Source organism: Nipponia nippon, unplaced genomic scaffold, assembly GCF_047370975.1.
Source record: "Nipponia nippon isolate SJK-2023a ecotype South Korea unplaced genomic scaffold, ASM4737097v1 scaffold_2, whole genome shotgun sequence".
NCBI lineage: Eukaryota > Metazoa > Chordata > Aves > Pelecaniformes > Threskiornithidae > Nipponia > Nipponia nippon.
In genome coordinates this window covers 7,438,017-7,465,131 of record NW_028262336.1, presented here as the reverse complement: position 1 = coordinate 7,465,131, position 27,115 = coordinate 7,438,017, and the positions used below count along the sequence as shown (strand labels likewise).

The following is a 27,115-nucleotide window of genomic DNA, read 5'->3' as shown; positions in this document are numbered from 1 at the left end:
CTTTTTACCTGTAGTTCATGCCTTGATGTCCACACATTCCACCATGTATCTCCTCCAGTGCTGTCTTCATCACCTCTAGTCCTATACATGCTAGATCTGGCGTTCAACAAGACTGGTAAACCAAGCATGTCCTGAAAGCTGTGCATGGGGAGGAAGAAAGCGGCACTGCAGTTTAGTGGAACACAGCTGACAGAGAAGCCGGTGTAAAATCCAAGCTATCAAGACCTGCAGAAGCCTTAGGACAAACAGCAGCCATCTCTCCAAAGTACAGGAGTCGTTAGGCAGGTTGCTATTCAAAAGCCTCTGGCAGAGAACTTCTCTTACCCTCCACACACCGTAGCAGGCTCTGCATTTGACACAATGCAGGCTGAAGCACACAGTTGTTGGAAATAAGACATTTATGGTTGAATTTGTGGAATCGCTTGCCACAGGATATCAGATTAACTCTTGGTCTAAAATGGATCATGTTGTACAGCACTATACATTACCACTATGTCCATAACATTTAAAAACTATTTTGCAGTCAGCTATGTGGGAAAAAAAAAAATGGAAAAGTCATTTAAGTCTGCTACAACTGGAGACACCGGTGGACAAATTTTCATGGGAAGTGCTAAAAGAGCGTACAATAGCAGGTGTTACAAAGAAAAGCAAGCAGTGGATCAAGTAGACTTAGAAGAAACATATACCGTACTTTTATTAAATGTAGAAGCACATAGGTTGGTCTGAATTAGTTGGTGCTTTTAGAAGTATCTAGGTCACAGTGGGCTTAACGTAGTATTGTTTCCATTAGGAATGGTGTTACAGATGTGCCCAGGAACCCTGAGAATGATTCCATCGCCTGTTTTGGAGAGTGCTGTACAAACATTCAAGAAGATGGAGTACCTACCTGGAGGAGATTATCGTAATTAAAGCATGACGCAAGTACTGGGTGTAACAAACAAATGGAGAATGGGGCACAGCAACGATAAGAAAGTGTAGGTTGATAAACTGGTTATGATGTACAGCTAGCATGAATAAACATAACAAAACAAAATACAGGAGCAAGAGCAAGAAGAGGAATATTCAACGCTGATTAAGTGGAATGACCGACTCATACAAAACAGCAGTTGGTCACCCCAGGACAGCGTTGCATCTCATTTCTATGGTGCTAAATAGTAACATATTAATAAACAGTCTTCCCTAGCACATCTGTGGCCACGGGCACAGCCTTTGCATTCCTCGTTCAGGTATGTGTCCAAAAGATCTTCTCCTGTCCTGAAAGATACCCCCTGAGCGTCACCCCTTGTGGGGTTGTGAGCCCTCTTTTTGCCCCTTAGCACAGCCCTAAAATTCTGATCAGCCCACCAGCATTCCTGGCTATTTCAGGGGGTGCTGGAGGGTGCTCAAAAGGTTGGGTATTTGTCTGGAGTCCTGACCAGATTCCTAGTTGATGCTTTTTCTGTAGAGTTCTCCTGGCACTTCAGATGGACATACTTTTGCCATGCATGCTCACTGATGTCTCTAATATGTAAAGTGCCCCAAAGCCCAGATTCACCTTTGCATCTATTTTGCTGCACAGCTCAGGAGGTTTCTGAGAGAGTGAGCAAAGAAACATGATCTGCGTTGACTTTAATCCATGGGTAATATACAGCTTTACATCTCCATTGCTATGCCAGTGGTGTGGAGGGTACCACCCAGTTTGCAAACTCCTGGAAACCTTGGTGAAGGTGAGCTCGTTTAGCTTCAGTCCAGCCACCTCTGCAGTACAAGCATTACGATCAGAACTGCCAGCAGAAAAAAAACGGCAAAAATGGAGGTTACATCTACTCTGTAAGCAAGTGGCGTGCCTACTGATTCATATAAGCCTGCCTGAATCAGCTTTAGACTTTACAGGGCAGTCTGTACAAACCTGTCTGAATACTGAGCTAACGCGTCAGGGTCTGAAGAAACTACTGCGGTGCTGCTGTCAGTAGCTGCTTTAGAGCTGCTCAACTGTCTTTACACGTCCTTCCACCTCACTTCCAATCCAAGTGCAGACACAACCAGTTTCGCAACTTCTGCTTGACGGAGTACAGCCACCACCTCTGGAAAGCAAAAGGAAACACTTAGTGGCACCTTGTGAGAAAAGCATGGGGCTTCACGCACAGCCATCCCTATGCTATTGGCATCGGCAGACGGTCAGCTTTGGGCACCCTGAGGCCTCCTGGAAACTGGAACGAGCGTTAGAGGGCAGCAGCTCCATTATGACACTGTTTGAGGCTAAAAGCAGTTAACTTTGGACCCTTGGATCAAAAAGCCAGTGTGAAAGCATCCACCCAGATTTGTGAGTGAAGAAATTATTGGCCAGATATGTATACTCTGAACTCTGGCACCACATTTCTCCCTCGGCCCGAAAGAGCTTGTGTTTGCTAACCTTCATGCTGTGATACGCATCTTTATTCTTTAGTTTGAGAGAACTGCAGGAACTCTTGCTCCCCTTGTGTATTTTGCAAATAACTTCAGCATACACAGGATTTCATCCCATAGTGTGTAAAAGGTGGTGCAAGACTGACTGGTTTACCTACAAATTTCCCAAAGCCTCGGCAGATTCAATCTAAGCTGGTTGCTTCATGAAATCGATAAAGGTCTCGGTTTTCCAATCATCTACAGGCTCACTAAACATTGCTTACCTTCCGTTTGGCAGATCCGTACAGATATGTTTTCACATCTTCTTTGCTGTAAACATGGATGAAGAATTTAACCCTCCATTTGCATTTGGAAATACTTTGTGTACTTGGCCTGGCTGGGACAGAGTTAACTTTCTTCAAAGCAACCTGTCTAGTGCTGTGCTTTGAATTTGTGACTAAAACAGTCCTGATAACACACCGATATTTCAGCTATTCCTGAACAGTGTTTGCACAGCACCAAGGCCTTTTCTTTTTCCCACCAGCGAGCAGGCTGGGGGTGGGATAGCCAACGGGATATCCCATAGCATACAACATCGTGCTTGGCGGTAAAAGCTGGGGGAAAGGAGGAGGAGGAAGGGGGGGACGTTCAGAGTTATGGTGTTTGTCTTCCCAAGTAACTCTTACCTGTGCCAAGGCCCTGCTTGCCAGAAGTGGCTGAACAACTGCCTGCCGATGGGAAGTGGTAAATAAATTCCTTACTTGGCTTGCACATGCAGCTTTGCTTCATTTGTTAAACTGCCCTTGTATCAAGCCAAGTTTTTCTTGTTTTTGCCCTTCCCATTCTCTCCCCCAGCCTGCTAGGTGGGGGAGCAAGCGAGGGACAAGCAGCGAGCCTCCGCTGCCAGCTGGGGTCAAGCCACCACAGTCATTTTTGGTGCCCAACATGGGGCAAGAGGATTTACGAGATAACAGCATCTGATCAGAGCGTGCTAGGTGGAATTTACAGCTGTTAATAGGCAGGGTCCTGTGCTTGCTTGCCTGACTGTATATTAGAGCCTGGTGCTTGTTAGTGGCCGTTTTGGACTTTTGCTGTTGATTGCAGCACTTATCATCTTACTCTGCTGTGCCAGGGAACATTTTGTTAACAGCAATGGCCACATGCCTAGGCTGGCATAGGGCCCAGCTGCTGTGCCTGTACTGGACATACTGGAACACCAGTGTTATGGAGTTAATTTTCACCATAGCAGCCCATAGGGTGTTGTGTTTTGGATTTGGACTAAAGCGGGCATTGACAATACAACTGATGTTTTAGCTGTTACTGAACAGTGTTTGCACAGCATCGAGGCCTTTTCTTTTTCCCACTCTGCCCTGCCCGTGAGCAGGCTGGGGGGGGGATGAGAGGTTGGGGAGGGCACACAACCAGGACAGCTGACCAAAGTCCTATCCATTAGCAGGTAAAAGCAGAATCTCCAACTTGTAAAATTGATGCAGATGTATTGAGTCATGCTTCTGCAATCAATTTTGCAGTTGTCTAACTTTATTTTTTATATATATATATATGTATGATTCTATGCAATTACTTACGTAGAACCTTTAAGATCATGGCCTTCTTAAACATAAATTTAGCACTTATTGCCCAAAATCGTGGTTCTGCCGAAGTTAGCAAGCATTTATTATCTGTTTTCTAAGGCAAAACCTGACTCCAAAGTTTACATTTTTTCTTTTTTTTTAGTGAATATGGCTTGTATTGCAATTTCATGGCTGTATCAAGCAAATATAAATTAAGCACCACTACAAAATATTAAGAAACTGATCTTTTAAGATGAAGCCATTATTCATACAGTTTCACCATTTGAAACTAATTCTAATTAGCACTGAAAATTCCCATCAAGCTGAAAATTTTACTTTCATGATGCAAAATTTTACTAATTATTACCAAAGGGGTACTATTGTTAAGGAAAATACACAAAATAAAATATTGATGTTTTTCATGCTACAATATTATCTTTATTTTCCAGTGAAAAATGACAACAGTTTGTGACATAGTAAAAAAATCAAAAGAAAATATTTTTTAGCTTTTATACGTTTTTTTTTTCACTCCTATACCTTCATTTTGAAATGCATGGTCCATAAGATACAAGAATTGAAAAACTACCGAAATAACTTGGATAACACCATACAAGGTTCAAAGACAAACTACTTTGAAAAATCCACCCTGCTGAAGGGTACCTAGTGTGATAAGTGGAAGTTCTGCAATTAAACAGTTTACAGGATAGAAGCCAAAGACACCACTGAAAGCTTAGCTAAAAGTCTGTTGGAATAACGAGTTCCTGGTCTGTGTGTATATTTTTACTAGATGTAGTCATTGTGGGAAAAACCCACATATGCTCTATGCAGAAGAGTAGTTCCATTAATGAAAATACTGTCAGGGCTAAATGGTAAAGAAGATGCAGATGGTTCTCTTACCCAGTTTCATCTAACCCTCCTCTGCCACCACCAGGTTGTATTCTTGCCGAACAGCTACCGTTCTCCGTGCCTTCCTATTCGAGGGAGCTCCCCCTCTCCATGGTCTAGAAGTTTGTATGGGACTGAATGCAAGGAGTTCTGGATTCTCACTTTGGTTCTACTGTTGCTATTCCATGACCTACCATAAGCCAGGTTAAATCACTTCCCTCCTCATTTCTGGGAAAGAAAGGTATTGCCAACAAAGTAAGACAAAGTACTGATTAGAATGAAGAAGTGATATACAAATCAGAAGGGACTGCTATTTCTTCCCAGAGAAAAGAAGCTGTTTTCTAAAGTATGTGTAGGAATGAAACATCTGCCAGAGAAATCTCTCTCAATTCTTACTGGCAAAACGTTAAGGTCCTTTGAGGAAGTACACATCCGAACTACTAAGTATGACTGTTTTAAGGGTTTTTAAAAAAATTGTTGTTCTGCGTGATGACTGCTGAAAGGTTAAGAGCTCCCAGACTTGCCAGTCCTTTTCACAGCCAGACCCCCACCAAAATCACAGCCATAGAGTTCTACCCGAAGGGCAATACCATGATACCATGTTCTTGGAACAATGCGGATAAACCTGGACAGGATGGGTGGATTAAAGAAATGCTTGACGTGCCCATTGCTGTTTTCATTACCCAAGAAAACCTGCAAATACACAAACACACAATTAGTTAAAAGGCAGCATTTCAAAAAAACTCTGCTTTTTCTTTTTAAAATTGTTCCAAGCTGTTGCATTAGCCATCCAGGGTAGATGTACTGGCTCATTTCTGATTTTCCATAAGATCACATCCAATCTCTTCCTAAAATGCTGGGTCAAAGCTAGTTCAGGCCAGCAATATCTGAATGAATTAAACAGCCTCTGTTTCCATCCACACCATGAAATTTGCCATTCTAATTTGGATGGACTAAAAAAAGAAACTTCCCCTATTTTGCCTCTGCTAATAGCCCTTGTGGGTTAGATCGGTGTAAGGTGATGTGGGCAAGAATATAAAGTGCTGTGTCTGCTCCGTGGGTAGCTGGAGCTCTCCAGCTATGTTACAGCAAAACTGCTCACTAACATTAATTTCACGATAAAACCAAGGCAGAAAAAAAGAGCTGAAAAGAGGCCCTGGGAAATCCATTGTTCATTCAAATTAAATGTCCTCATGCATTCAAATTAAATGTCCTCCTTTACAAATAGCATCAGTTCCGTTTATCACAGTTGCGTTGACTGCGTTCTCTACAGATTTGGAGAATTCTTTCCTTTTATTACTGTTAATTACTATGATCAAAATCAGATGGATATTATGACATTATCTGTAGTAACCCTAGCTCCCTAGCATTTTAAAATCCTGTGAGAATCTCTCTTTGGCTGGGTGTTCTGCCTTTGGGCCTTGACTGTGCTCAGCATCTAAAACCAAGCGATGATATAATTGTCTGAGCTGAGGATGATACCTTTGCCACTGAGCTTGAACCATCTGTATAGGATTTCCACTCTGAGCCTTGGTCGCTGTATAGGATAACATAGGTTTTCACAAAGTTTTCAGCAGATATGGACTTGACCCCCTGGGTAGCAATAGCAGTTATCTTCTTAATTGTGAGGAGATCAATTTGCAGCCACTGTTGGTTGTTGTTGAGCTGCAATTGATAAAAAGGGTTGTCTATTAGCAAACATGTCTATGTCTTTATATGCTTAAGTGAAAAATCCTGTTTAAAGATAGTCAAAACTGCATCAAAATGCACCAAAACTGTATCAAAGTGCAGAAGAGTAAAGCTCAGGCAAAAGTCACAAGTGTTCTTGGTGGTCCATACAATTAACCTCTTCACTGCAGATGGTGTATTTGGTGTCTTAAGATTTCCACATTAATTTCCAATACATAATGAAAAATAACACAGATTTATCTCCAGTATTAAAATGCAATACATAATACTAGTACCAAATGCTTATACAAAACAGTAGCTTCCAGCAAATCTCAAGGTGCTTTGTGAAGAAATGCAGCTCCATTTTGAAGACACAGAAGCTCACATGCCTTGCTGGAAGTCATCCAGCCCCATTATCCATTAAGCTGCACTGCCTATAAACCAACCCAGGAAGGGTTTCTTTAACCCCTTGGAGCCAAATATTCAGCTGGTATTCATCTCCTGAAATTAAAAAGGCTATTTCTGCAGGGAAGTGCTGCAGGCTCTGGCCCAGAGGACACTATCCATCTCTCAAAATATGATTTCACTGATGTTGCCAGAAGTTCAGCAAGTTTTCTACTGGAAGAGTTGAATGGACTTCTTCCCAAAGGAGGCTAAAGAGCTGTGAAGTGACCCTCCCACGCTTGGCACTGGACACAGTGAGCAAGGAAGCACATGAGCACACAGGCAGCACAAATCTGTTAGCGGTAGCTGTCTCGCTGTCATCCCTATTTTTCACTTGTTACCTTGGCTCGCCAGGCATTCATCTTTCCTTTCTGATTGAGACGAGCAAGTGAAGGGTCCCATGTGCTAAACCAGGATGTCTTAACAGACGAGGCTGTTATCTGGGTATTCTTGATCTCTCCATTTTCCATTCCAAGTGGCAAAGAGCAACCTGTTCAGAGAAGCACCATGTTATCTCCAGTTCATCCAAGTAGCCATAGCCTAAGCAACAATGTTGGAATTGAGAACACCCACCATTTTAGCTTCATGTAACGTATTAGGTAAAAAATTTGCCAGAAAGGAAGCACCAGCACACGACCCATTCTTACCATCTACTTCACAGCCCAGGAGCTCCATGCGAAGAGTAGGCCTGTTGTAGGCCTCAGTTGGGTAGACTCTGATGTACCTAGCAATAACAGGGGGATCAATGATGTTCTCTTTTACCCCATAGGCATCGGAATTACCTTCAAAAATCTATTAAAAAAATAAAACAAAAATCCACACAGTTAATTTAATGCAAACACAAGCTTGGATGCTGAAAACCCGCTCTTTTACGAAAGTAGTCTTTTTTTACACCCTTAGCTCCCATCCACTGTGATGGAGCACGCTATGCTGCAGGGCAACTTGAAATATTTCATGGTCCTGTCTTAGCATATTTGGAAGTACCTGAAGGCCTCAGTTCAAATAAGCAACCCATTTCTATGCACTATATAAGTCTGTAAGAAGACATTAGTAAGGAGGCAAAAGGAGAGGTAAGAGACAACAGGTTTTCCATTCGGGAGCAGAAACCTCAGGGTAAACTGAAGGGAGCTGTAATTGGTAGGGCTGGAGTGGCTGGACATAAAATGAACCTCTTGCAGGGTATGGCCACACTTATTATACAGGCCTTCTGTAGGCAATTCAGACAGTTTAACATTCAACTGTTGTGACAGGACTCCAGCTCTGGGGTCCTCAGTACAAGAAGGACATGGACCTGTTGGACAGGGTCCAGAGGAGGGCCACAAAAATGATCAGAGGGATGGAGCACCTCTGCTATGAGGAAAGGCTGAAAGGGCTGGGGTTGTTCAGCCTGGAGAAGAGAAGGCTGCAGGGAGACCTTATTGCAGCCTTTCAGTACTTAAAGGGGGCTTATAAAAGAAAGATGGGGACAGACTTTTTAGCAGGGCCAATGGCGATAGGACAAGGGGGAATGGTTTTAAACTAAAAGAGGGTAGATTCAGACGGGATATAAGGAAGAAATTTTTTACAATGATGATGGTGAAACACTGGAAGGGGTCGCCCAGAGAGGTGGTAGATGCCCCATCCTTGGAAACATTCAAGGCCAGGCTGGATGGGGCTCTGAGCAACCTGATCTGGTTGTAGATGTCCCTGCCCATTGCAGGAAGGATGGACTAGATGACCTTTAAAGCTCCCTTCCATCCCAAAGCATTCTATGACTCTATGACAACAGGAAGGCAGGGAGAAGAGGATGATCTAGTCCCAAATGAGGTAGGGCCTGATTTTTAGTTCAGCTTCCTGCTTGCTTCAAGAAGCTGGCATGGGCTTAGGAAACAAAAGTAGGAGGAGATGTTTGTGAGAAAGCCAGACTCTATACAGTCAAGGTCAGAGGGCCAATCTAAACCCCAGTCTAGGAGGTTCTTCACCTTGTAATTTGTCTTCTGGTCTGGATTTGATTAGATTGTTAAATGCCCTTTGGGGCCTCAAGCTGTATTAAGTCTTTGAAGGCCATAATTTTTTCCACTATCTCTTAACATAAATCTGTCACCTCACTGCATCATCCAATGATGCTGCCTAGGTTGTCGCAACCCCTACGGCACATACAGACCTTTTGTGCTTGAGAGCTGTCTCCTTTGAAGGTGCTCCACTTCCGTTTGTCTTTGCTGTAAACGATAAAGAACTTCTGGACGTACAAGGACTTTAAAAATTGCTTGGCTCCCTGCATCTGTATACCAGTTAACAGAACTTGTCTTTGAAAGTCCACCTAGGAACAGCAAACAGAGTTTATAAAGCCAATAATCCACAGCAAAATCTGTTTCATTCTTTGGCATCTACACAATAGCTTTGAGCCCTGCATTTTAAAGCCCACAACACTAACACTCTCAGGAGGAATACAAGCAGATGCCAGAGTCCAAATTTATGCTGTCTCTGTCATTTCATTTGTGTATTTATTTGTGTGAGCATTTAATGTCAGAGGCCATTTTACAGTGTTCAGCACAGCATCACAAAGACACATCAAAAATATCTGTGTCTCCGTGCTAGGCAGAGCTCTGCTGTCCTCATTTTACAGATAGGCAAAAGGAATATAGAGAAATTCAAGGCTCACATTTTCATAAGCTGCCTCTAGTTTTGGATACCCAGGCTGAGAAAAGGCATATGACATTCTGAATTGCTGAAAAGCCACCGTTCCTGCTGATATCAGATCCAAAGACTTAGCACATAAAATCAAATCAGGAAGATATTCCTATCAGCAGTGAAACTCATTCTTTGGGATATGCCCTCCACATCTCTCCATGCTTTACTGCAGTAGCCTCAGCTTCTCACTACCATGTCCCCTATCAAATTCTTTCTCTTCCCAACATTATTTCCAGTTCCACATCAGATTCCCCAAACTTCTCCCCCTACTTCAACTCCACTAACTTGCTAGGATGTCAAATGTTAGCAAGCCAAACATAACAGCCACCTGTTGAACTTACCCTGCAACACTAGTTTGAGTCTTTTGTTTCTCCCAACTGCCAATTTTAATGAAATTTGTAAGAAATCAACTCTCTTCCCTAAATTTGGATGCAAAATGGCTATCTGGTAAAAAAAGTGATTGGGATGGAAGAAGTGAGGTGACTGAATGATATAGTGCTTGAAGCCATAATTATAAGCTTAATTTCCCTGTGAAGCCACACTGTGCTATGTCAAGTTGGACATTGAAGCATCCAAAACAAACACACACAAAACTATCTGAAGCAATGTTTGAGAGTATTACACTTTCAATGATCATCCAAACATACATACATAAAGGTAAATATATCCTGTTAGGTAGACGGAGGAAAAAAAAAAAAAAAGTAATGGAAAGAATGACTCCATTTGCCTACAAAACAGTTACAGTCTAAATTGTGAGGGTAACTGTCCAGTCAATGGGCCTCAATAGCAGTAGAGACTGGGTTACTCCAGGGGAGGTGTACAGTTTATGGTATCACCGATCAAGCTTGCTGCATCTTTTCAGTTTTCCCCAGCAGGCTTCTCTCAGCGAGAACAAGAGGAGCTTGACCTTTTAAAACAAGTTGCAGGAAAATCACAACACAGGGTTGTATGGCCATACCCAGGCTCAATGATGGTCAAGCACATGTTATGCCAACCATACCTGGATCCAAGGGAGTTCTTCTCTTTTCATTGTCGTGCTCCAAGCATTGTATGTTCCGGAATTGTGTAATCGGGCTAACTTAGGTTCCCAATAGTCTAGACAGAAAGTATGAATAAAGCAAGAATTTAAAGAGAGGTGCTGAAAAGAAAAATATGGGGGCTGTAACTAGCTACTGCTGTTGAGAGCTTCAGTTCTTTTCCAATCTGTCTTGGGAAAAAACCCCAACCAATAGACTCCAAAACCATAACCTAGGATAATTGGACATGGTCAGCAACTGCAAGTCCGCTGTTACCTGCAAAGTTTTATAGTTGGTAGAATGACTTTAAAAATAATAGCCTTTTATGTAATGTACTGTCTACTGATTTGGAACCAGGGTCTAGAGTTTGCTAAACAAGTTTTGGCTGCCAGCGGGATCAGACACAAAATGTGCTCTACATTCATGGCAGAGAGCTTCCCTCTGCATAAGGAGGTTTCCATGTTAACAACCAATATCAAATATATATGACAACACAGCTTTCAAGCCTTCATAACACTGTGGTGGGAAATGAAGAAAAAAAATTAAATCCACATAAATCCACATAAAAATCAGTTTTCCAAAATAAGTAATTTGTTTCTTATTTCATGGAAAAGGATGTGAGTTCCTGCGTGTGTGTAACCTGTATACCTTGATTTGCCACTGTCCATGTAAAATTCTATCAGTTTCTCTATCAAATGATCCCACTTTTATACCAGGAATAAACTTCATAAATTAAAGACTCTGTCATTGCTCTGGATGCCAGGTTCCCAAATCTTTCATAACAGATACACTTTGTCCTTCCACATCTCATACCGCAGGCAAATCTCAAAAGCTTTTTGAACACTTGCTGTTGATTTTCAAGCAGGGAACCCAAAGGACAAGATGATGAAGCTGGATTTGTTCCAGGTCATCCAGCAGGCTACGGACAGAGGACTCCCCGACTTTCAGGCTTGTGATACTGACAGTAGACCTGTGACACTGTTAAAATACAATGATGAGGGCTACCTAGTACAGCTCACAGTCTCTGCTTGCAGCACCGGAGAGCTTTTTAACCTGACAGGTGATTCACTGCTGAACTGATCTGGTAAGACACATTCATGAGACACCAAAAGAATACGGAACTGCAATACCTTGCTGAGGATATTGAGGAGCATGCCTGGACTTTTTCAAGTATGAACTCACCTACATGATCTGAAGCGCTGATTTGCGAATCGAGTATAACTCCACTTGCTAGACCCATTGGAATCCTGCACTCTAAAGAGAGCACAGTAAGTTTGTTAAAGAAAAGGAGGGCTATTCCAATATATATTCTGGTGGAATCTTCTAAGACAATATCATTCAGAACAATTCTTAGTAATACTGTAACATCATCCCTCTCTTCCCAGAGAAGGCCAAGTTAATCTCTGCAATTTCTCTCAGCAGATTAATCCACTGGCCACTGTGAGGAAACCTCAAATTCAAAGCTAGTATGCTAAAGGAATAAAGGTAGCATACTAAGTAACTCGAACCTAGTATGCTAGAGGCTAAACATTTTTTCTTCTAGAATAAATTTACAGTAACCAGTCCAGGCCCTCTTCTTGAAAGCACAGAGAATCTGTTTTGGGTTTTTGCAGAAAAATCTCCCAAATTTATTTTTAATGATCCTGAAAGGGTAGAGAAGGCTTTACAGCTTGACTCCCCCAGCCAAAAACCACCTTCATTCAGTACCTTTCTCTATAACCAAGTAGGACGCCTGCATTCCTGCTTGCTGATATTCCCCCACTTCAGTGTCAACAAGCCACCAGCCAGGTCTCTGTGGTTTCATTTCAATTGTTCTAAATGAGCCTTGAAAAAAATGGAAGAGAAACATATCAGAAACGTTAGCATTATAAGGTTGATGTTAGCAAGGCTGGATGTTAAACCAAAGACCATCCTATGACTTAATCCAGAAAAAGTAAATAACCTGCTATGCATTGCAGAGAGAGCAATAACTACCACCATCTCAATTATTTTTTCTTAGCAAGCAAGTTCCAGCTGGAGACAGATTGGAATGAAGTGACCAGATCAAAACCTAACCTTCGCTGCTGGTGCAAAGTACAAAACCTTGGATGCCTACGTGTAACAACAGATATCTGCACAGTGCCGAGCCACGTAATGAACAGCACTATTAAGTTTATTACATAACAGGGGGATGTTAATTCTGTGGTGCTGATTATAGTTCTTGCTCCTGCTGCCCCAGTGTGTTGTTCAAGTAATGTAAAGGGTGGATGTAAAGAAACCAAAAGCAGATGCGGGAGAATCAGATGTATGGGCTCTCCCCTCACTTTCTGCATGCTCCAGGAGGGCCAAGGGTTGGGCAGGAAGCAGAGACGGTTTAGGCTGTTTGCTGCACTTCTTAGAAAGCACATGCTTCATTGTTTTTCTTATATTCCTAGTTAGTGCAGATATGATAATTCTGGTTCCCATTTAAACAAAAAGATATGGGAATGTCATAGTGAAAAACATCACCTTAAAAAGTTTAAATAGTGAATAAACCACCTAATGTTCACTAAAATAAACTCCTAGTATTCCAAGCCAATCCCATTATTTTGATCTCCTTGTTTCCCATTTCATGTCCCCCCCCCCCCGATTTGGTTTTTTGTTTTTTAAAACACTTGTAGCTGGCAATACAGGCTTCATAAGTGCTGTTATTGCACACTCACACTGCTGACAGTGATGGGCAAAGGAGTATATCCTGTGGCCTAATGAATGCTTTTTGCCTGTTTCCTTTCTCTCTGAACATAAGCATCCTCCTAGGGCTCACATTTGTTCTCTCTCTTCTGTATCATGCTCATCTTGACATTATAAAAATAAATCCTCCCCATACTGAGCCAGATACCAATAGTCTTTCCCAGCAAACATCAGTGAGACTTCAGTGGTATTGAAGCCTGGGGACGCATGAACAGGATTGCTGCGCTACTGTATATGTGTCATTTCACAAGGAATTGGTGGCTGACACTCTCCTGACTTCCTTTTTCCAAGACTGACCTTTACTGTTGAGCACCTTCCAAAGCCAAGCCCAACACTATAACCTACTTTGCAGATAGGAAGAGAGAGATGCAATAAAGGAGAGAAACCTGCTCATACTCGCACATCTGGTGAGCGGGAGGGAAAGCGCAAAACAGAAGGTAGTGCTGCAACCCATACTGCTATTCATTTTCCATACATATCCCTTCTCATCTGAGAGGAAGCCATTTGTCCAAGAACTTTTGTCTGAAACTTTACTCATATTTCCAGTTTTAGAGGACAGCAATGTTATCTTTACTTCCTCCCATCCCACAGTGTTAAGTGAGGTGCACAGTAATGATTTTCCTTCTGACCATCATAGGCAAATGAACTGTCAGTGCTTTCAAACTCTTACTGTGCCCAAAGCCAACCTCTGTTCACCTTTACATTGGTTATGACGACAACAGACTGCAACGGTCACCCCTTAGAACCTATTCTGCTCTGATACTTACCTGGAAGGAGCGTGTATGTACTAAGCTGATGCTTTGGCTCTCCTTGTTCTATGAAGGTCTGTCCATGAAAATGAACAACATGAATGTCTTTTGGCCCACCCATATTCAGCAAATGCCATCGGACCAGTTCACCTTCATACATCCTCAAGCCTTGCAAATTGTAGGTAATCCCATTAATGGCTGAAAAAAAAAATTGTTAGTAAGGAAAACGCTCACAAAACAGATCTCAAAGTGCTAGAATGTAGTTATTAAAATGAGGAAAATATGTAATGAAGTAATGCAGTTGGGAAAACCACCACTTTTTCCAATTCAAAGTGCTACGCACTTTATAGCCCATGTACATCGATTCAGAAAATCCAGGGACCTCACCAGAGGATTTAAGCACAGTTTGCTTGCAACACATGGCAGCCAGGAGAACAAGGAGGTGTAAGAAATTAAATGTCAGATGAGAACATCAGGCCCAAAAGAAAGGACAGATATCCAAACCGTGTTCTGCAGCTTACATTTCCACAGCTATACAGTCACAACTGACACATTCGATTAATAACTGACTGTATAGACCACATTTTCAAAAGGCAGATTCCACTTCTCAACGTGCCTTTTTGAAACGTGATCACTTACAGCATACAAGCATCAGATTTTCAAAGACAGAAACATAAGAGTTTTCGTTACTGACCATTATTATTTCAAAGAGAAAAAAGGGTTACCTTTGAACAGTCAGTCACTTACTAAACTCTACATGACTAAAATCTCTGTGTCCACAGAGAGGTATATGAAGGGCTGTCCTACAGCTGCTTCAAATTACTCCTTAGAACTAGTTGATTTGTCAAATTATTACAATATTTTTTAATTTCTTGCAAAAAGTTTTCAGGGTATTAGCTTCTTACTGAAAAGAGGGGTTTTTTTGTTTTCTTTTTTCTTTTTTTTTTTTTTAAATATGGAGGGTAGATGTATGCGTGTGTGAGATTCTGTTGAAAGTTTCAGTCTAATAAGTCCTTTCTTCATTTTAATAACAAATTTCCAGTCAATGAGAATCTTTACATATAAAACTATGACTATTAAGGGTACAATGGAGAACAACAAAAAAACCCATTCACATAATTAGCGTGTAGAATTTACTCATGTTCAAAGGCACTGTGAGCTGAGATACTTCCCCCAACACCTTCCCCTCCACCCCAATAAACTGAATACTTGGCAAAATGAAATAAGTACCATAGAATTTGTGGCATTGCTGCATTTCCTGGGTCTTTTCAGTACAAGCCCTTCTAGAACGTTTGTCAAAGTACCAGCTTTTCTCTTCATCGAAGACCATAAAAAGCAAGAAAAAGTCTCGTGTCGATGTTCTGCTGTTGTTTGACTTACTGAAGGTTCCTTTTTGACAGATCAGTATTGGCCCAATCAAACCAGAGTGAACATCTTTCTCCTAGAAGGTAATAAACTCACATTAGATGTAAAAGCGGATTTCCCAGAAGATGTCAAAAAAGACATAGCATTCTATAGAAATGCATCAGGCCCTAAAAAGTTAAAGTAGAGGCCAGAATTGCCGTTGCCTTGTATCTTTACTTTCCCCTGCTCAGTCTACCAAAGCGTTCCCCAACTTCAATTCTTCCACAGCTTATGTCCTCTTTTAACTAAGCGTAACAGATTAAATGTCAGATGGGAACATCAGGCCCAAAGTAAAGGACGGCTATCCAAAACGTGTTCTGCAGCTTACATTTCTACAGCCATACAGTAACATTGTCCGGAGATATTAAAAACCTGACTGGATGTGGTCCTGGACAACCTACTCTAGCTGATCCTTGCAGGGGGGTGGACAAGATGATCTCTAGTGATCCCTTCCAACATAAATGTTTCTGTGATTCTGTAATTCTGTTATCAACCCCAGCAACACTACAACTTTTATTTTGATTTCCTTACCAGATTTAAATCGGAGTAGTAGATCCAGGACCGACAGGCTGCTCCTGCCTGCACAGGTCCCGATCGCCTGTTTGCATACCATACGTATATATAACTGTTATTTGGCTGAACTTCGTCATCTTCCTTAAACCAAGCAGTAGATTCATCATCATAAATGCTTCCCTCAGAGGACTTTTCATAGAAGAGTCCATGAGCATGGAGGGAATATGGTCTGGATGCCAGATTCTTAAAATGAACCTTAAAAAAAAAAAAAAAAAAGAAGAAGAAACAGATTCTGTTCAGCAAATTCAGGCCTAAACCAAAGTTCCCACGTAATACATTCCCATGACCTCAAGCCAGGGTCAAGATTTGCATAATGATTACAGGCTACGTTGTGTGTGGCAAAGCTGGCAGGGATAGTTTTTGACAGCTCCCTGCAAAGTCACCCTCTTTGATACAGGTAGTTAATTAAAAAGTAGAAAGCATGAGTCTAACTCTGTCTTCCACTGAATCTAGGTTCCTAGGATTTCTACTGCTGCCCTTTGCACCTGCATATGCTTAGTTACAGCAAGCAGGGAGATGGGGAGTTTCTACCTCTTACGCTTTGCTACACAGTCGTACTGAAGGGCACAAAATAGTAACACTAGACCTCTGTATGTATTGCTCTCACTGAAATCAGTGCTTCTCGCTTGTCCCAAGGAAGCATGAGGATAGGGAGATTACATGTTTACCTCTCCTTAGAGAATGATGCTCCCAAGCTAAAATAGCCTCTTTTCTTTTCTTACTCATGTTTTTAAATATAGCTCAATGTGTTCCTGTTGCGCACTACTCGTACTGAAATAAGCAGAAAGCAGTGAGATCTACTCTCCCCATCTAAGTCCATCCCTGTGTATTGGAAGACTGGATGAAGAAGGATGAGAGAAGGGAAGCTCTACAGCAATGTGCTTCCTAATGCAAATACACCACTGTATCACCAGGGATACAGTTCCTCCCCATCCTTGTTGTTTGTATTAGAACTAACCAACCCATTTACAGCAAAAGTTTTCAGAGGAAAATACACTTTTGGGACAAATATATATATTAGTCTTGAATACAAATTTCCTAATTTCTTTTTAAAGAAATTAAGAAGCTCCCTTTACATATAAAAAGTGATATTTTTAGACCAGTCTGGGTTTAAAAAACTTTTTTTTTTTTTAATGTTAAACTCAAACCTCATTTTACATTAGACTGATAAGGCAGTATTTAATGTTAGGAAACATAAGAAAAACAGCAGTGAATTTACCGTGGATAGGAGAGAAATGGATGTGTTTCTTTGAAACACATCACTGTGCTTGTATGTCCACAATGCAAGTGCTGGTTTTGAAAACTGTTTCCCCATCATGATCTTTTAAAAATTTGTGGTATTTTTAAACCCATTCTATGTCACACTGTAAGACTGCCATAAGAATCTTATCCTGCACACATATTCAAAACATTGACCTACTAGGATAACATCGTCCACTTCAGCCCGGATAACTGGCCCCAGGATGCCAAGGTGCTCTCTATATTCATCTTCATCCTGAGGAGTCGTAAAGGTACTGTCTGTATAGCTTTCGAAAATCACCTTATATGTGGTGCCATCTTTACAGGTTTTGTCATCCATCATTGTACTGAAAGGAAATCCCCAATTAAAAACCCACACAGTGAATCAGAAATAATAGCTTTGATGAAATCTGTGAACTCATACAGCAGGAACATTTTTAGAATATAAAGAATAACCACACAAATAAACATCAGATGATTCTGAAAACTTGCAATGTTTAAGCAATTCTAGTTCTACAGTTGTATACGAGATCCTTCAAAGATTTGGTCAGCTATCACTGAAAAACTCCAACTAGTCTCCGAAAACCCACCTGAGCTCTATTTTCCTTTTTTACTATTAGCCTTAATAATCTGAATCAGAGCTTAGCTCAGAGTGTAGCGAGCCTACCACCTACACCCTACTGTCTCACAGATGTACCTTCTCTGGAAAGCTAACAGAAACACATTTTACATTTGATTATGTCTGCATTTTGCAAAACAGAGCTGGTAAGAAAAAAATAAGCTTTTAGGCATTCAAACCATTCTTCACATCTTAAATAGAAGCACCAAAATGCTATTATTCTCATAAAACATAGTATCATTCCCTATAAACCTTGCCTCATTATCAATTCTTCAAAAAACAGAAACTTAACCGAAGTCATCTAGTAGGAGAGAAGGCTGGCTTTCAGCTCTTCAACACACCGAGACTACATATGCCATGGCCTCTTAATTTCACTGGAACTAAGCACCTCACACCAGCTGAGGATGAACCTCACTGGGGAGATCTATACAGAGCTCTGAGCATAAGGATTTTTTTATTTTGCAAGTGCGCAAACTGTCTGTGGTTTCTGCTATCAAATCTATCAAATAAAATGGAAATTCAATTTGAGAAAAATATGTTTGGAACTGAATTTTGTATAATGATAATTTTCTTCCTCCTGTTTTTGCTGCTTTTGAAAAAAACCTGAAGTTGTGCCAGTTTTGGTCTTGTTCATTTCGAGGGCCACACAAAGTTCAGCTTTTTGATGAAAAGTGACTAGGAATTCTATACATTGTAGGGTGAGCACTGATCCTAATTTGTATGAATTAAGATAATGAATTTTTAGGACAAAGTGTCTCTCAAGTCACATACACTCTTTACTGTGGCATAGTGGCCAGTCTTCCATGTCAAAATGTAAGAAACCCTGTCAACGTTAGTGTTTGTGATATAGTCACCTTCTGATTTCTCTGAACAGTAGGAACAGCAATGCAATAATTCATGCAGCTTTATTTTTACTTTAAGGCAGTCACCAGTGTGGTTAATCATTCTGCATCTTTCATATATTTTTCAGTACTGCAGCCTTGTGAAGTTGGAAAGTGCTATTATCCCATTTCACAATAGAGAACTGAGACACCAGAACCACTTCTTGCTAGTGCTAGAAACTGTGATTTCATCCTGCCAATAAGAACATCCTGTCTGTATTAGATCAGGCAGTCCATTAAAGTCCTGGAAAGACTTTATACAAGGAGGTCTCTATCTTGTCTCTACTACAGAATCCAAGAAACTCAAGGCGGAAGGAGGTAAAACAGGTCATTCAAGTATAACAAAACTAACTGGAAGTTTCCCTCTTGACCTCTTACAGTGGATTTTTCAACTTTTGTTTTAAAGAGTGTTTCTAGTAAGTCTAAAAAAGGGGGTTAAGGGGAAAAAAAAAGGGGGGAGGGAAGAAAAAAAAAAAAGAGTTCTTAGTTGCGTTGCTCTTGATTATAGTAATCTCTCTCTATGACAATCTAGGGGGTCCCAGCCTCCCATGGAAAATTCTTAGGGTTCTGCAACTGAAATGTTGGAAATCACATTACAGATGCTCTTAAATTTATCAGCACGTGAATCAAAATTCTGCTAGTATGTATCTGGTGGGTGTGCAAAATGAAAGCAAATGATTTAGCCAAACCTTTTTTTATATCCTGCATAGTTCCAGCAGACCTCTTTAGCTGCAATATAGTATCTCCTCTCATTCCCTTTGCTACGCAGGTAATGTTCAGCAATGTTGTCTGGGTTACGTTGTTCGTTGATATTCACTTTTGGGTCTGTCATGTATGGGTCATCAAAGCTCACATAATGGTATTCGTATTCACCACCTGATGTTTCCTCACTGTAATAGCCTTCCGTAACATACTCGTAGTCTCCATTTTCTTGGGGAAGGCCAATCGTGATCGATGGCTTAAGCTGCCGTGGGGTGAGCGTGTAATTTTGCAACTCTCCATGCCTGGCTCTACTCAGATCCACTGTATGGTTGGCCTCACTGGGTGCCCCTGTGGTGTTAGAGCAACATGGCAGTGTCGTGTGGTTGGCCTCACCTGGAAACAATGTACGGCCAAACCCTGCCATAGAATTGGTGATTTTTTGGGGCTTTTTACTCCTTGGGCTCAGCAAGTGGGTCATTTTTGGATATTCCTTTTTTTTCCTTCGGATCTTGATGGTTTCAGATGTACTCAAAGTATTATTCTTGTTCCCCTCCTTTCCTTTCAGAGTTGGGTCCATGTGCCTCCCTTTCTGTTTTTTTCCCATTAGATGTGAGAATCCTTGATACTTCTTCATATGTTTTTTATTTACGAATGCTGTACCATTTCTGCCACAATGATTTAACTTACCACTAACAGATTTATCTAAATTTGCCTCTAATCCCAGACTCCCCTTTGCAGACACCAAATTCCATTCCTCATTTGTCATTTTAGATGAATATTTCCCAGCCCTCGGCAATGATGCTTCTAGTAAGTTCTTCACTAGCGCAGGGCTGGAATTAGGGCTTATATTGCCTAACGTATGATGTAAAGAAAAAGTGTCTGCTTTTTTATCTTTGGATAGCTTGGTTTCAGAGAGGCTGGATGCATTAGACTCATCTCCTACAACGAGGTCCAAAGCAAGCGTCAAGTTAACTGCATGCATGGCATTTTCCATCTTGGTTTCCTCCTCTTCCAGTTCATCATCATCATCATAATCATTTGGAAGCTGGCCAGTTCCCGCCATGTCTCTCTCAGATGTGTTCTCTGTATGATGCGCAGAAGGAGGTGCACTTGTCTTGGTAGAAAGTGAGGTGTTTTTATTTCGTACATGATTTAGAAGGGCACTCATCTTTTGGACGGAGTAAAATTTAATGGCCAGTGAGTTTCGCCTTTTCCTGTTATTGTTAATGTTATAATTTCCTCTTCTGGTGCTTTCCTCTTGATGCTTTTCTGAAAAAAATTCACTGTCCTTTCCATCAGTTGGAAGGTCTTCTGCAACATTCATTTGGCCTTCCCCATTGCTCAGCAAGTGTTCACCTGCAGACATGTTACTGTGATCCATTTCATAATTGCTTTGGCTTCTATTCTCAAATACCAAGTCAGCCTTTCCATCACTTGTGCTAGCTAAAAATAAGTCCGCTTCTGCTGTGACTGATGTGTGATTTGACTGGAATGTTTCAGCCTCAATGAGGGGAAGAGGAGTGATACGAGTTTCTAAGAACTTATAGGTGTTTGTGGATTCACTGCTATTTATAGCTGTCAGACCTGAGCCAGCCACCACCTCAGAACTCGCGGCATCAGTGCCTTCATACTGTTCCCAGGCCAGTGCTGTAAGGTTTTGTTTTTCTTCATCACCTGTTGCATTCCTTGAGCTTCTGATGGAGTAAAAAGAAGCCAGGTAATCCTGATAATCCAAATCCTCCTTATTTCCTCCTTCTTCCTGCACATCATCTTCAACTGAGGTGGAAACAGCCTTTTTATCAGTCTTGGTGTAAGTGAAATCCACAACATCAAACGTGTAATCTTCCTCATAGTCACACTTGGCATCTCTGAATCTCAGCCTCATGCCGTAACTCATCTCTGGGGTACCCCAGGACGCTAAAAGCCAAGTACCTGCAATTGAAATAAAAGTGTTTTTCTAAAGTGCAGTAGTTATGAGTGGACATTGCCTATCATGTAAGCGGTCAGGGCAAGTTGCTGGGTTTGTTTCTACAGCACCTACTATAGCAGAGTGCTAATCCTCATCTGGGCTTTCCATGAGCTCTCATTACAATGAAAAATAATTAATAAATGTTAATAAACAATAGCACATACAAATAAATACATCTAAAAGCTGGAGCTCTTCTCCACAGATTAAGCTGTACCTAGGACCTGAGTCCAAACATAACTCATGAAAGAGATGGATACGAAAAAGAAAAAGAAACAATATAAAGGATCCTGTGTTTAGATCTGGATCTAAGATGGGGATCTTTTGAGATAAAGTTGTAATTTTGTCCTGCCCTTAGTGTTGTAGGCATTGCCACACAGATAGAGCATTCTGAACAGAACAAATAGTTCTGAGGCAACGTTGACAAACATCTGACAAACATAGTATTTTAAAAGCTTTTGAATGCATAAAGGATGATCTTTAAAAGAACAAAGTAATTTGAATTTCCAATCTGGACACAAAACATTAAGCTGCCAATCTGAGGCATCTTAGATTAACTTAAAGGTTTTAATAATCGCTCCAAAACCTAGTCAGAAGATAAGTTCTCCATTTGAAACTAGGATCTGCAGAGAACAAAATACAATCTGTTTCCCTAAACAGCATCAAATCAAAGTTCTTTGCTTGTTAAGATTTGGACCTAGCAGAAATGACAGAATAGACAGAATTAACAGAGCTTAAGAAAACCAGCCTTTTTTATTAAAAAGGACATACACAATTTTTCTGTATTTATCAGTTTGAAGTGACCTGCATAGCTCTCCTTATTTCTAACAGCAGCAAATTTACAAAAGAAAACATGGCCTAGATTGAAAAAGCAGATCATATACCAGAATCAAGCAAAGGTACAGCTTCATTACTGGGGATGTTTCCATAAAATCTGATGGAGTTTTAACGATTCCTTAGTCTTGAACAATAAAAGACACTTAATGTACAATGCATTTTTAACTTTTAAGGTCTTGATGCTCTGCAATCACTGAAAACAAGCTTTGAGGACATAAAGAATTTGTTATTTAAATAGATAAGATACAAAAAAACACTGGTGTTTTAAATAGGATAAGGATACCTAAACCTTGTGGGATTTTAGAATGATCGCTAAACACTCGCAGCCTTCAATGAGGAAGAATCTCTGTCCTTTTGCAGGTAATTCCATAAGTGTGGACTACACAGGTTTTAGTGTCACCTTTTCAAGATATGGTTTTAATCCTAGTTAGACATTGAGATGTATACCGATGGATCAGTGATCCAATTCAGTCAGGCAGACTTTACTGCTGCTAAATGACCACAAGCCTAAGGTGAGGTGTAGCCACCTTGTCCAGTAATGACTAGCATAATTTGACAGTCTTGGCCCATTTTAGCTAACTCAGGGTGGACAAGTATGTGGCAAAATTGGGAGTCACACAGTGGAGCTGATACTTGATTGCTTCCAAGCTTCCAAGGACAATCTTATAATTGTCTTAAAATGAACATTGCTAACCCCAATACTAATTGTGAAGTGGGGGAAAAAAAAAAAAAAACAAACCAACCAAAAAACCCCCAACAAAAAGAACCTCAGTATAGCACACAATTATGCTGTGTGCTAAGTCTGTGTAGCCAACAAAAATCCATACGCATCAGTTGCACTGGGAAATGATTCAACATTTTCCAGCACTGTGTTTATCTGTTTCCTACTTAGGTAAGTCCTTATAGAATGGAGATTAAAAAAATGTCTTAGAAGAGCTATCAAACACTATAGTTTTACCACTTACCCACATTGTCCATTTCAACTGTGACCGATTCTCCACTCATTGGGAAAAGATTCAACACATCTTCGTATTTCCCTTGATACAGAAAAGAGTGCCCAGAAAGGCGAACAGAGACAATCTCATCGTGAGTGCCAACACTGGAGAAGTGCCACTGAACCACGCTATCTTGGCAAAATCCAAGGATTTCACTGCTGTCAGACACATAGCCATTTATTGCTAAAAGGAAAGGAAAATAGAAGTGGTCTCAATGTTTTCAGAGTAAGACTTTTAAAGTCTCATGTTCTTTGATGTCAGTCCACTGAACCGGACTCACATTTGCACCTGGAAATAGACTGGCACAGGGCTGAAACCACAATAGCCTTGATGGAGATTCCAGCTCTGGAAATAGTATCTCTAAGGCAGAAGGGTGCTGAGTCAAAGTTAAATAATCCTTGCCTTTGCTTCAGGGTCCAGAACCAGCCTGGTCCCTAAAATATTGCGTATTTCTGTACAGTGCCACCTGGCATGGTTAGAAGTTCACTAACTCTCTTGAGAATTCCCTGATTGCACTACATCTGAGAACAAGCAATCACTGACTGCTCGGGTTCACGTGAGCTTTCATAATATTCAGCTTGATATCCCACTCACTGTGCATTATGTTTGAGTTATAGAACTTGGGATCATCCCTTTTAACACTGGCAGGGTTGCTGCAGTAGTCCTTGATGTTATCCTCTATGTACCAGCTCTTATTTTCATCGAACACAGCAAACACTGCCTGCTGCTCCCCATCTGCCTTTTTCTGAAAGACAATCAACATAGCAGTTACATTTTTATGAGCAGAGACATGTATTAAGGACTCACTCCTACTATCTTTCTTACTTACTACGTAAGTGATATATGCTTCACCAGAGTTGTGGTAAGCGTGATCCAAGGGCTAAGTGAAGGGGAGTAGGGGGTCAAGACTTCAGGGTGACAATCTTACTACTGCAACCGATCTGTGGTGGAGCACTGAACAAGCCACTAGCGCTGCATATACGCAGATGGTATATGACTGGGCTCTCTGTGAAAGAGACAGCCTCCTGGTTTGACCTGAGCACAAGCTTTTGACATTTTTTTCTCCCAAGTGATGCTTAAAACTTTGACAAGCAAGATTTCAACGGATGGCAGAGAGAACCACTCTCCTAGAACTCTCCCATGCTGTTTGGGTTGCTCTGGATTCAGTGCTGCCTGAGATTGTCAGATCGTGTCGAGTTATATCTGTTACAGAAAGGGACCAGCTCAGATCTGAATGTCTTTAGAGTGTGAAAGTATAATAGCAGCACGAAAGTTTATCATCAAGTCTAGAAATAGACTTTCAAGTAAGGCTGACCTTTTGTTGAAATGCTGCTCTTGCTAAGAAAACCAGAATATAATTCCTCTACTGCTGTGGACAGTTAGAGGACTGTTTCTTCAAGTCATTTCCTCAGGAGCCTATTAGTTTAATTGCTCTCTATGCAACAGGTCTTTAAGGGGAGCAAAACCAAATTTGCTGTAGATCAAACATTATTTGAGCAAAATCTGTCTCTAAGAGGTTGCCAAACACGTTACCTGCACACCCTTCTGCGTCAATGCTTCACTTTTACAAATCAGAAGTGGGCCAATCAGTCCAGAGGCTACGTCTCTCTCAATATCTACAGCGCTATGATATAGCCTTGTAATACATTGTGCATCCTGTGCAGTGGGTTGGTCCGTTTTAGCAATTTTCCATTCGTAAGTGTATGTCTTCCCTGGTTCAATTCCTCTACTCTGGGTTTCATTGCCTAAGGAAAAATAGAGAGGGAGAACAGTAATGATACAAACTTAGAGCCAGATCTTTATATAACATCTATATAACATATATAACACCTTTTAATGAAATTGGTGCAGTTATGCCATTTCAAGGTACCTCTGAGATAACTGAAGTTCAGCATGAACTTTTGTCTCTCTCTCAAATCACAAACAAGAACAGAAAGCTAAGACACCAAAAAAGGTTATTTGTCTATGCTTTGCAGCTAATACCTTGGTTTCTCTATAAGGCAACACAACAGGTCAGCAGAGGCAGAGTAGAGAACTGAGGTCTCCCAGCCAGGCACACTCCTAGCCACAGCATCTCCTTCAAAGCAAGGAAACCCTCCACAACAGTTAGTGGTATGCAAAATGTAATTCACGAATTTCTTACCTGTGGCATCCAGAGGATAATCAGCTCCTTCCTCACTCTTTGAAAGTGTCACTCCATGGAAGTAAATGCTGTAGGGTCGACTGGCCTTATTTTTGAATACAATCTATATTGATAGGCAAATGAAGAAAAAAATAAAAATTTAGTATTCAGCAAATCCTTGTCTGAATACATAACAAAGTTTCAACTACAGTGAGATTTGTTTGGTTTCAGCCCAGGCAGTGCTGGAAAGGCAAAGGGATGTCTTAAATATTCTCTGATACTATAAACACACAGTCTAAATGCTGCTAGCACCCTGCTGCTGGGCTTTGTAGAGCCCATTGAGTGAAGTTCAGCTTCTTGCATCTGGTCTCTGGAAAATCTAAAAAGAACACTTGTTCTTCCAGCTACTAGGCACACACTACCTCAGGGAATATGAAGTTATTGACTAAAGTTCTTAAGAACCTTCAATATGGGAGAAAAACTTAAACAGATTTAAAAACCAATCTCGTCCCAGATTCCAAGACCCAAAGGGAATATGGGAGGAAAAGGCAAAATGTCCTGCCTATTCTTGATGAAATCAGAAAAAAAAGAAATGTGCTAAACTCAAATTCAGAGACAGAGTCATGGTGGCAATTAAAGGTCATGAAACTTTGTGATGCATCATTAAGTGACAACAGAAAGACAAGTGGATGTGACAGCAGCACAAGCTTGTAATGGAAGTGCTTTGTAGTTTCATTTCATAACTCCAAGAAAGAACATCTAACTATGAAAGCTATTGTCTAAAAACACTATTGTATTATTGTCTAAAAACAGCCAGAAAAAATAACAACGTAAGGAATGAGTGACTCATGAAGTTTGGCTTCACATCTAAATCCCTGCAGAAGTCCATCTGGGTCTAGCTTTTTTCCATTTTGGACCAGTGTCAACATATAAATACATTTTACAAAGAGTATGAATAAAGAGTATTTATGTTGTAAAATAAAACACAATCATCGAAACTATAGAGGGAATGCTGAAAAATTTAAGCTAGACACTGTCACTTGTGATCATAACTTTTAATAGGGCCAATATTTATAACATTAGCTATATTTTTTGACAAAAAACCCAAATCAAACTAGTTCTTTTGTATCTCTGCCCACCAGAAAATTATGCTGTAGTATAAATTATCTCTGAATTTATGTTACTTACTTTGACTTTGTCATTGAGTTGAGCTCTGATAATAGGGCCCAAGATTCCAGTTTCCTTGGGACGAGGATTTTCCAGACGTTTAGTGAAGCTGGCATCGGTATATTGTCTAAAAATAGCCTTTTTATACTTTTTACCTATGAGATTTGAGAAGTTGTCCAAGTGCTGTGCTTTATAGTGTCTTAAAAATAAAGGAAAATACAAATGATCAACAAAACTTGAATAATGTCATCTATTAGAATACAGAATTAGTACTCAAGCAACTGGTAGAAACCTCACTGCTTGAAAAAAAATCCAAACCCTAAACTAACCTAATGCTCTTCACCCCAATTCTAACCTAAATTAGGTAAGAAGCTTGGAACATTCTTTGTGTTTTAGCATCACATATGACCAATTAGTATCAGAGTTTACATTTAATTTAATAGGGTATACGTGCAAGAAATAAACAAACTGAAGCAGCAGCTACATTTTTCAAGATAAAATAGCAAAAATTGCTGTTCTTCATATTTTGGTCTC

At 40.6% G+C, this 27,115-nt stretch overlaps 1 protein-coding gene across 11 annotated transcripts in view; it reads right to left on the bottom strand.

The window, feature by feature from the left end:
- Window positions 1–27,115, bottom strand: part of F5 (coagulation factor V) — a 48,544-nt gene that overhangs the window by 3,513 nt on the left and 17,916 nt on the right. For 5 of the 11 annotated variants that reach the window (XR_015704736.1, XR_015704732.1, XR_015704737.1 and 2 more), the window contains 21 exons: window positions 26,603–26,780; window positions 25,436–25,538; window positions 24,826–25,037; window positions 23,887–24,037; window positions 23,263–23,475; window positions 19,482–21,426; window positions 17,474–17,639; window positions 16,012–16,248; window positions 15,307–15,517; window positions 14,095–14,274; window positions 12,326–12,442; window positions 11,801–11,872; window positions 10,603–10,697; window positions 9,076–9,231; window positions 7,580–7,724; window positions 7,274–7,422; window positions 6,303–6,485; window positions 5,419–5,513; window positions 2,649–2,694; window positions 1,889–2,063; window positions 1,628–1,763 (listed from right to left, as the gene is read on the bottom strand). Coding sequence is in view for 3 of the 11 variants with exons in the window: in XM_087757593.1 (XP_087613719.1) it covers window positions 5,325–5,513; window positions 6,303–6,485; window positions 7,274–7,422; window positions 7,580–7,724; window positions 9,076–9,231; window positions 10,603–10,697; window positions 11,801–11,872; window positions 12,326–12,442; window positions 14,095–14,274; window positions 15,307–15,517; window positions 16,012–16,248; window positions 17,474–17,639; window positions 19,482–21,426; window positions 23,263–23,475; window positions 23,887–24,037; window positions 24,826–25,037; window positions 25,436–25,538; window positions 26,603–26,780 (4,702 nt within the window). In the remaining 8 variants the exon portion in view is untranslated. The other 6 variants (XR_015704733.1, XR_015704734.1, XM_087757594.1 and 3 more) reach the window with 6 other exon arrangements.